The sequence below is a fragment of the Cebus imitator genome, unplaced genomic scaffold, assembly GCF_001604975.1.
Source record: "Cebus imitator isolate Cc_AM_T3 unplaced genomic scaffold, Cebus_imitator-1.0 Scaffold136, whole genome shotgun sequence".
NCBI classification, from domain to species: Eukaryota; Metazoa; Chordata; class Mammalia; order Primates; family Cebidae; genus Cebus; species Cebus imitator.
The window spans coordinates 970,396-981,475 of record NW_016107451.1 but is presented as its reverse complement, the minus strand read 5'-3'; the positions used below and the strand labels follow the sequence as shown (position 1 = coordinate 981,475).

At 42.7% G+C, this 11,080-nt stretch overlaps 2 protein-coding genes across 4 annotated transcripts in view; both read right to left on the bottom strand.

Moving 5' to 3' along the window:
* On the bottom strand, positions 1-1,219 carry LOC108313307 (mitochondrial calcium uniporter regulator 1-like). The gene has a single exon (XM_037743157.1). The coding sequence runs from the start codon at positions 716-718 to the stop codon at positions 2-4; it is 717 nt and encodes a 238-aa protein (XP_037599085.1). The 5' UTR covers positions 719-1,219; the 3' UTR covers position 1.
* Positions 1-11,080, bottom strand: part of SMG6 (SMG6 nonsense mediated mRNA decay factor) — a 241,390-nt gene that overhangs the window by 60,907 nt on the left and 169,403 nt on the right. The gene's annotated exons all lie outside the window — the stretch shown is intronic.

The following is an 11,080-nucleotide window of genomic DNA, read 5'->3' as shown; positions in this document are numbered from 1 at the left end:
TTTAAATACACACTTTATTAGATCCACAGGCAATAAAATCCAGAGCTACTGTTAGGCACGTAAATATAGGCCCTGCTAAATACTTAATATTATCAAGCTTGTGTGCCTCAAGCATGGTTTTGAGGCCAGCAACCTCAGTTTCTATCTTCCTATCTGTCTGGGTGAGGGCCCAATCTTGCTGGGCATGCAATGCCACTATTTCTGTTCTCAATTCCAGCAGCTTCCTTTCATTCAGTGAATGCAATTCTTTTACTCTGCTTTTTTCTATGTTGAAGTCTAATTTGGTATCTGTCCGGGCTCTGATCACTTCATCCATTACTTGTTGTTTTAGCTGGTGTAGTTCAAGTTTTATTTTCTCATTTTCTGTTCTAAGGGATGAAAATTCACTCTTCTCCAAAACAGTCATGTCCTTCTTCACATTCGCAATCTGAGACATTATCTGCTGAAGAGTCATCTCCTGCTGCATCTTGGTGACCATATCTTTGTAGACGATGTCCATTTTGACCTCCAGGATCTTGACCAATGCAGACACAATGATTTCTGCTTGTCTAGTAGCAAATCCACTGTCTTCCAGTAAGCACACTAAGGTATGAGTGTCAAAATAGAGCCTCCTACTCCCAGAAGAGATGAAATCTCTCCTTTTGTGCTCCAACTGCAGGTATCCAGTAGACAGGCTTAGCTCTCTCCTCCAGGAAGTGAGCATGGGTGCCAGGCACATCTGCGCGCCACTGTGCCCAGACAAGAACCCAAGGCGGGAGCGCTCCCAGTCCCCCAGCAGCTGGCATTGGGAGGCGGCAACCAAGCGCAAGGAGGGCACGAAATGGCAAATCTCGTGTTGTATATATTTTACCACAATTTAAAAAACTAATTTCTTCAGGTACACCAGCAGTGCCCAACAGCTGCATGCGACCAGCAGTTACCATACTAAACAGTGTAAGGTGGAACATTTTTACCACTGCAGACAGTTCTACTGGACAGCACTGCTCCAGTTAGATTAAAAACCACCGGATTCTGATTTCAACAATACTAACCTAGACACCACTCTAACTGCCTTATGCTTTATACTGTATGCCACTAACCTGCCTATTTGTTATTCTAGCAGCCTCTCCAACCATTGTATACCCACTATTGTAAACCTGAGGCCTGGCACTTTGCGAGGCTGAGGCTGGTAGGTAGATCATCTGAGGTCAGGAGATTGAGACAACCCTGACCAACACGGTGAAACCATCTCTACTAAAAATAAAAAAAAAAATTAGCCGGCCATGGTGGCGGGCACCTGTAATCCCAGCTACTCAGGAGGCTAAGGCAGGAGAATCACTTGAACCCAGGAGGCGGAGGTTGCAGTGAACAGAGAATGCACCACTGCATTTCAGCCTGGCTCACAGAGCGAGACTCCATCTCCAAAAAAAAAAAAAAAGAGAGAGAGAGAGAGAGAGATTCTCTCTCTTCAAGAGCTGTGATTTTCACTAGCACTGACATCACCAAAAAACGTTCACTGAGCTGCATATGATAATATCCTGGATGCTGTACAGAGGTAGTCAACAGCTCCTCAAACATGTGACGTCCCCAAAGGCTTCCTTTCTAATCTTTCTTAATCAACAGGAGCTCAACCTTCCTAGCTGTTTAGCCCCTAGAAAGACATTCAACCCTTCCCTTCTTCACCTTCTTTATATTTACACAAATACTGAGCCATATTGCAATGCTACTCTCACTTTCCATTACTGCTGCTGTTAGTCTGAACTAGATTCTCATCGCTGCAAACTCAGATTACAGCTACTCTGTAACTCACCTCTTCTGTTACTGATTCTCTTCTCCTAAGCTCTGCTGCCAGATTAGTCCTCTACACCCCTAATTTTGTCATGTGATTCCCTAAGACCTCGAATTGTTCTACCTGATAATATAAGGTCCAAGGAGACTGATCTATTCTAATGTGACCCCACCTACTTCTAAAATCAATCCCGCAGCTCTCCCAAAAGGTAAGGTTGTCCTTTAAATACAGTATACTGAGGTTTGACGGGAAGTTTCTCCTTCTGTATTCCCCTAGCACAATGAATAGTATCACACACACTTGTTGTTCAAATAATAATCCCATGTCACGCCTGTAATCTCAGCACTTTGGGAGGCTGAGGCAGGTGGATCAGCTGAGATTAGGAGGTGGAGACCAGCCTGGTCAACATGACGAAACTCTGTCTCTAATAAAAATACAAAAATTAGTCGGGTGTGGTGGCATGCACCTGTAGTCCCAGGTACTCAAGAGGCTGAGGCAGGAGAATCCCTTGAACGTGGGAGGCAGATATTGCAGTGAGTCGAGATTGCAAAACTGCACTCCAGCCTGGCCGACAGGGCAAGACGCAGTCAAAAGAAGAAAGAAGAAAGAAAAAGAAAGAAAAAGAAAGAAAGAAAGAAAGAAAGAAGAAGAAAGAAAGAAAGGAAAGAAAGAAAGAAAGAAAGAAAGGAAGGAAGGAAGGAAGGAAGGAAGGAAGGAAGGAAAGGAGGAAGGAAGGAGGGAAGAAAGGAATAAAGAAAGAGAAAAGAAAGAATAAATGGCATGTAAGCAGCAGAGTAAAAACCTTTAAGAAAATGAAAAAAATATGTTATCTCCCATGAAACAACTATGAGTCAAAAATATGTTCATTTTGAAGGTTGGGAGAGTACACTGGACTATTTCAGGAAGAAAGTGATAGTTTTAAATTAGAAATTTATTACTAGGGTGGGCAGGGTGGCTTATACCTGTAATCCCAGCACTTTGGAAAGCCAAGGCAGGTGGATCACTTGAGCCCAGGGCGGCGAAACCCCATCTTTACTAAAAATACAAAAAATTAGCCAGGTGTGGTGGCACACACCTATAGTCTCAGTTACTCAGGAGGCTGAGGTGGGAGGGACCAGCCCAGGGAGGTCAAGGCCGTTACTGCACCACTGTACTCCAGCCTGAGCAATGGGAATAAGAACTTATTATTACTTTTTATTGCATTTTAGGTTTGCGGATACATGTGAAGAACACGCAAGATTGTTGCATAGGTACACACATGGCAGTGCGATTTGATAAGAACTTAATATTTTAAAAAAATTATTAATGTATAACCCCATATATACAGGTTAAAAATAAAAATGACATGATCATCAACAGATTAAGAAAAAAATACTTAATAAAATCCAACTCTCATTTGTGATTTAAAAAAAAAATACATAGCAATCTAGGAATAGAAGTGAATGTTCTTAACCTGACAAGACATACTTATCAGAAATTTATAGGCCAGGAGCAGTGGGTCACACCTGTAATCCCAGCATTTTGCGAGGCTGAGATGAGCGGATCACCTGAGGTCAGGAGTTCAAGACCAGCCCAGCCTAACATGGTGAAACCCTGTTTCTACTAAAAATACAAAAATCAGCCGGGCGTGGTGGCACGCACCTGTAACCTCATCTACTCAGGAGGCTGAGGCAGGAGAACTGCTTGAACCTTCGAGCAGAGGTTGCAGTGAGCCGAGATCACACCACTGCACTCCAGCATGGGTGACAGAATGAGACTCCATCTCAAAATAAAAAATTATGACAAGTAGATTTAATGATGTAACTTTAGAAGCATTGCCATTAAAGTCAGAACCAAAGGAAGAATTCCTGTTATTATGGTCACTATTATAGAACTAATAAGACAGTTCAGTAAGGTTGACAGAAGTTGAAGAGAAAGAAACAGCATTTATATTCATACTGCTAATAACTAGAAAATATGATACTTAAATTAGTAACAAAAACTATGTAAGGGTTTTATGGGAAATATTACAAAACATCCTTGAAGGACATAAAAGAAGACCTGAATAAATTAACAGTATATCATGTTCATGGATGGAAGGCTAAATACTGCAAATATGGCAATTGCTCACTGGCTCACTGGAACAGAACACAGAACTAGGATACAGGGAAACCTGCTTTACAAAAATAAATTCCAAATGGAACAAAGATGTAAATGTAAAACAAAAACCAAACTTTTGGAAAAACCTAAAGTAAAACTAAAATTTTTAGAAGAAGAATATGTTGGTATATATTCTTTATGACCTCAGGGTATGTAAAGTTTCCTTTTTTTCCATGTAAAATTGCAATTATTCTTGGTAATATTGTAACCTAACAACAAAGTGGTTTTTAGAAAAAAAGATCAAATGGATCGGGGTGGTGGCTCCTGCCTGTCATCCCAGCGCTTTGGGTGGCCAAGGCGGCTAGATCAACTGAAGTCAGAAATTTGAGACCAGCATGGTCAACAAGGTAAAATTCCATCTCTACTAAAAATACAAAAATTAGCTGGGCGTAGTGTTGGGCGCCTGTAATCCCAGCTACTCGGGAGGCTGAGGCAGAAGTATTCCTTGAACCCAGGAGACAGAGGTTGCAGTGAGCCGAAATCACGCCACTGCATTCCAGCCTGAACAACAAGAGCAAGACTCCATCTTCAAAAACAAGATCAAATACAGAGATAAAAGTAAACCCTTTTACCCCACCAAATTATAAGCTCTGGCTTATTATTAGGACAATTGATTTTCATCTACAATAAAACTTTAAGCATATTTGCTATTAAATGCATGCCAGTGGTCTTGTTTTAATTAAAATTTTTTTATTATGGAAAATCTCAAACATATATAAAAGGAGAGACTAGTATCATAAATAAACCTGATAACATCATCTAGCTTCAACAATTAGCAATATATGGCCAATATTGCACACTTAGGATTTCTTTTTTTTTTTTTTTTTTAGAGAGTTCTGCTCTGTCGCCCAGGGTGGAGTGCAGTGGTGCCACCTCGGCTCACTGCAACCTCCACTTCCTGGGTTCAAGCAATCCTCCTGCCTCAGCCTCTGGAGCAGCTGGGACTACAGGTGCACACCACCATGCCCAGCTAGTTGTTTTTGCATTTTTAGTAGAGACAGAGTTTCACCATATTGGCCAAGCTGGTCTTGAACTCCTGACCTTGTGATCCGACTCCCTCAGCCTCCCAAAGTGCTGGGATAACAGGAGTGAGCCATTGCACCCGGCCAGAAAGGACTTCTTAAATAAAACATAAACCATAAAGGAAATGCATAAAAATAAATTTTTATGCAAATAAAATGCTGTAAATAAGTCTAAAATTAAACTATAAACTAGATGATCTGCAATGCACATAGCTGACGAAGATTCATATTCAGACTTGCAAATCAATAAAAACCAATCAGCTGGGCACAGTGGCTCATGCCTGTAATCCTAGCACTTTGGGAGGCCGAGGTGGGGGGATCACTTGAGGCCAGGAGTTCGATACCAGCCTGGCCAACATGGTGAAACCCTGTCTCTACTAAAAATGCAAAAATTAGCTGGGTGTAGTGGCAGGTACCTGTAATTCCAGCTACTCTGGAGACTGAGGCAGGAGAATCACTTAAACCCAGCGAGTAGAGGTCGCAGTGAGCCAGGAAGGCACCACTGCACTCCAGCCTGGATGACAGAGTGAGACTCTGTCTCCAAAAAAAAAAAAGTAACTTTTGAGCTCAAGCAATCCTCCTGCCTTGGCCTCTCAAAGTGTTGGGATTACAGGCATGAGCCAACATGCCCAGCCAATTTATTTTGCTTCTTTGTTTGCTCTGCCTCTCCCCTTAACTAGAACATAAAATCTGTGAAATAAGACACTATGCCTGCCTCATTCACCACAAAATCCCCAGCACTGTGAATGCTTGGTAAACAGTAAGTGTTCAATAAATATCCAATGTTAAATGAATGCCAGAAGTCAAGCCTCAGAGCACCATAAGGGGAGATGTTTCACCCTTACAGAGAAGCCAGGCTACATATGCACCGTAAAGTCAAGCCCCAGTCTCACTGAGTTGTCTGTCGGGAAGAGGGGTGGAATGACCAATGGATGGTGCTCTTATCTGTCACAACTCATAACGCTGTACCAGGGGAGTGGAGTGAGGAGAAATAAAAAACCATACTTGGAAATCAAATTTCTATTAACAGATGTAGAAATTTTGAGCCTCTAGATTCTCTGCAGACATCTAATTAATTACCTAGCACAATCTTCTCATGCAAGTTCCTACATGAGGTACAGGAACAAAACTTTCTAAAAAAAAAAAAAACAAAACAAAACATGTCAATCTCTTTTTCCAGCCTCAGGTCTTCAAGAGTGACAGAAGAAAGGGGACAGTGAAGAGAAAAACAAGAAGGCACATTAAATATATTGGTTTTTGTTGTTGCTGAGACAGGGTCTCACTTTGCCACTCAGGGTGATGTGAGCACAGCTCACTGCAGCCTCAACGTCCCAGGCTCAAGCAATATTCCTGCCTCAGCTCCCCAGGTAGCTGGGACTACAGGTGCGCTACCACGTCAGGCTAATTTTTGTATTTTTTTTGTAGAGACGGAGATTTACCATGTTGCCCAACGTGGTCTGGAACTTCTAGGTTGAAGTGATCTGCCGATCTCAGCCTCCCAAAGTGCTGGGATTACAGGCATGAGCCACTGTGCCCAGCCAATATACTGTTTTGAATACAGCTTTTGAACAGTCCTGAGAAGGGATGCCTGCACGGAGATGGCTTGATCAGCCTGGCTTCCAGTGGTGGTAAAGGCCACTTTCAACCTCTGGGCAATTCCAGCACTCCTCCAGGAGGCCCTGTAGAGAAGGCGTGCTTCAGCGGATGGGCTCTGGAGCTAGATTTCCTGGCCTTAAATTCTGACTCTGCCATTTACTATTTGTGTAACTATGGGCAAATCACTGATGGTTTTGTACCTCAGTTTTTTCAGATATAAAATAGAGGCCAATAATGATATGTACTCCACAGGGTAGTTGTGAGGATTAAATGTTTTTAAAAGACTGCATGGTGGCTGATGCCTGTAATCCCAGCACTTTGGGAGGCCAAGGTGAGTGGACTGGCTTGAGACCAGGAGAGCAGGAGTTCGAGACCAACCTGGTCAATATGGTGAAATCCTGTCTCTACTAAAAACAGAAATTAGCCGAGTGTAGTGGCACATGCCTGTAGCCCCAGCTACTCGGGAGGCTCAGGCAGGAGAATCACTTGAACCTAGGGGGAAGAGGTTGCAGTGAGTGTGATGGTGCCACTGTACTCTAGCCTGAGTGACAGAGTGAGAGTCTGTCTCAAAAAAAAAAAAAAAAAAAAAAAAATATAAAAAAAAAAAAAAAAAAAAAAAAAAAAAAAAAAGTTTTAAAACACGCAAAATATTTAGAATAACCCCTAAAACAAAGCAAGTCCTCATTAAACTGTAGCTTTTATTGTAATTATTCATCTGGGAGACAGAAAAGTTTTGGAAAAAATGGCAGCCCTAGAGGCTTAGATGATTAAATCATTAGCTAACAAGTCAGAGATAACATGAAACAGAGGGAAAGCACTAGACCAAATATCAAAATGCCTGTTGGAGCAGAGATTGCTAGTTACATCCCAATCCGGTCTTCCCTTCTTTTGCAAAACAACCGATTTTTAGCTAAGAGTGTGTGCGTGCGTGCGTGTGTGTGTGTGTTTGTGTGTGTTAGACGCAGGGTCTCAATCTGTCACTCAAGGATGGAATACAGTGGCATGATCCTAGCTCATTGCAGCCTCAAACTCCTTGGCGCCAGTGATCCTCCTGTCTCAGCCTCTAGAGTAGCTAGGATTACAGGTACATGCTACCATGTCTGGCTAATAGCTGCGTACATTTCTGCCAGCCAGGTGACTATACTTTCAGCCTTCTCTGCAGCTAGGATAGCCATGTTACTCTTGAGATATTTATAAATAGAACTTTTATATAAAACCTTGAAGTCTCTTTAAATGTATGGGGCATACCCTTTCTGTTTTCTTCCTCCATTAAGCTGCCTGCTGATGCTCTAGTAGCCATCTTGGGATGGAACCACATCATTATGTTGTATAATGAGCTGACGGCTCCAGTATCTGCCAACCTGGGGAAGCAACGCAGTAGAGCCTAAACACTAGCTCTGGACTGCCTATGTCTGGACTCTTGATATGAGAGGATAAAACTATATGTTTAGGCCTCTTATTCACCTAAAACTAATACTAAATCATATGTCTGGGTTCTGACCTAGTATTGCCATATAATTTCAGATAAATCAGTCTCTCTAAGTCTTAATCTTCTCCGTTGTAAAATGTGATAACGCTCACTTTGAGAGGCCGCGGTGTGTGAATCCCAAGGTCAGGAGTTTGAGACCAGCCTGGCCAATATGGTGAAACCGTCTCTATTAAAAATATAAAAAGTAGCTGGGCATGGTGGCGCACACCTGTAATCTCAGCTACTGTACTTGGGAGGCAGAGGCAGGAGAATTGCCTGAATCCAGTAGGCGAAGGTTGCAGAGAGCCGAGATTGTGCCACTGTACTCCAGCCTGGGAGCCCAGGTGATACAGTAAGACTCCAGCTCAAAAAAAAAAAAAATGGTGATAATGCCTCATAGAACTGTAGAGGGAATCAAATGAAATAATACATCTTGATAGCAGTATGGAAAATTCTGATTTAGGTTTTATCAACAAAAATGAGACACTGAGAACGGAAAAGCAAGTGTTAATGATGAAGGCAAAGAAATATAAAGACAAAGAAAATAACTTTTTAAAAAGTCTATGAAAAGAGACTGTGTTTATAATAGAGTAGAAAATTTCTTATAGAAGGTCATTAAAATCTATTATGTTGGGGATAATATTCTGAATCCCGCTAAATACACCACTAAATTATCTCAATAGGAATCTTGTAATTTTCCACTCTGAAGTCCACTGCTTCTGATGCTGATTCATTCCTAATTAGATGGCTTTAGCTATTCAAATCCCAGTATCTCCCTCTTAGTATCCTCCCTGTCATTATCCCAGACCTGTTTTAAAAATAGTTTCATTTTACTTTATTTATTTATTTATTTATTTATTTATTTATTTATTTATTTATTTTTTGAGACGGAGTTTCACTCATGTTACCCAGGCTGGAGTGCAATGGCGCGATCTCGGCTCACCGCAACCTCCGCCTCCTGGGTTCAGGCAATTCTCCTGCCTCAGCCTCCTGAGTAGCTGGGACTACAGACATGCGCCACCATGCCCAGCTGATTTTTTTGTATTTTTAGTAGAGGCGGGGTTTCACCATGTTGACCAGGATGGTCTCGATCTCTTGACCTTGTGATCCACCCGCCTCGGCCTCCCAAAGTGCTGGGATTACAGGCTTGAGCCACCGCGCCCGGCTATTTATTTTTTTTGAGACAGTCTCACTCTGTCACCCAGGCTGGAGTTCCGTGGCACGATCTTGGCTCACTGCAATCTCTGCCTCCCAGGTTCAAGGGATTCTCCTGCCTCAACCTCCCAAGTAGCTAGCATTACACGTGCGTGACACCACGTCCAGCTTATTTTTGTATTTTTAGTAGAGAAAATACAGTCTTTAGTAGAGAAATTACATGGGGTTTTGCCATGTTGGCCAGGCTGGTCTCGAACTCCTGAACTCAGGTGATCAACCCACCTTGGCCTCCCAGAATCCTGGGAAAACAGGCACGAACCACTGTACCTGGCCTAATAGTTTTAAATTGACAAATAGTAATTGTATATACTTATGAAGCACAATGTGATGTTTTGATAAATGTATACATGTAAAACAATCAAATTGAGCTATGTAACACATTCGTCATCTCATATACTTACTTATTTGTGGTGAGAACATTTAAAATCTTTTTTTTTTTTTGGCCGGGTGCGGTGGCTCAAACCTGTAATCCCAGCACTTTGGGAGGCCGAGGCGGGTGGATCACGAGGTCAAGAGATCGAGACCATCCTGGCCGACATGGTGAAACCCCATCTTTACTAAAAATATAAAAAATTAGCTGGGTGTGGTGGTGCGTGCCTGTAATCCCAGCTACTCAGGAGGCTGAGACAGGGGAATTGCCTGAACCCGGGAGGCGGAGGTTGCGGTGAGCCGAGATCACGCCATTGCACTCCAGTCCAGCCTGGGTAGCAAGAGCGAAACTCCGTCTCAAAAAAAAAAAAAAAAAAAATTTTTTTTTTGTAGAGATGGGACCTCACTATGTTAGCCCATGCTGGCCTTGAATTCTTGGGCTCAATCCTCCCGCACTGGCCTCTCAAAGTCCCGGAAAGTCCTGGGATTACAGGCATGAGATAACACACCTGGCATACACACACACACACACACACACACACACACACACATACACACAAACACACACACGTATGTACATACATATTTATATACATACATACAGTTTCGCCCTGTTGCACAGGCTGGAGTGCAGTGGCGTGATCTCGGCTCACTGCAATCTCCGCCTCCCTGGTTCAAGTGATTCTCCTGCCTCAGCCTCCTGAGTAGCTGAGGCACACGCCACCACACCCTGCTAACTTCCGTATTTTTAGTAGAGACGGGGTTTCAACATGTTGGCAAGGATGATCTTGATCTCTCGACCTCGTGATCCTCCTAACTTGGCCTCCCAAAGTGCTGAGATTACAGGCGTGAACCACTGCGCCTGGCCTAAAATCTATTCCTTAAGCTATTTTTAAATATAAAATATATTATTCACTCCAGTCACCATCCTGTATGACAGATCACAAGAACCTACTTCTCTTGTCTAATGAAAACTCTGTATCCTCTGCCCAACATCTCCTCTTTCCCCTTCCATCCCCACCAACCCCAACCTTATAACTGAGTTATGCTTAGTGACTTTATCACAAAGCAAAGCTGTCTAAGAGAACTTTACGGCAATAATGGAAATAGTCTATATTATGCTTGACAGTACAACAGCCATCAGTCTCACGTGGTTGACCACTTGGAAATATGACTCCTATGACTGAAGAACTGAATTTTCAATTTTATTTAATTTTCATTAACTAACTTTTGATTGCTTGATTGAGACAGAGTTCTTGCTGTGCCACCAAGGCTGGAGTGCAGCGGTGCAATCACTGCTCACTGTTGCCTTAACCTCTCAGGCTCAAGCAATGTTCCTACCTCAGCCCCTTGAATAGCTGGGACTATCGGCCCGTATCACCATGCCCAGCTAACTTAAATTTTTTGTAGAGGCCGGGCGCGGTGGCTCACGCCTGTAATCCCAGCACTTTGGGAGGCCGAGGCGGGTGGATCACGAGGTCAAGAGATCAAGACCATCCTGGT

Bases quoted from the DNA above. Each gene is read 5' to 3' on its own strand.
- LOC108313307 (XM_037743157.1), bottom strand. From the start codon at position 718: ATGTGCCTGGCACCCATGCTCACTTCCTGGAGGAGAGAGCTAAGCCTG.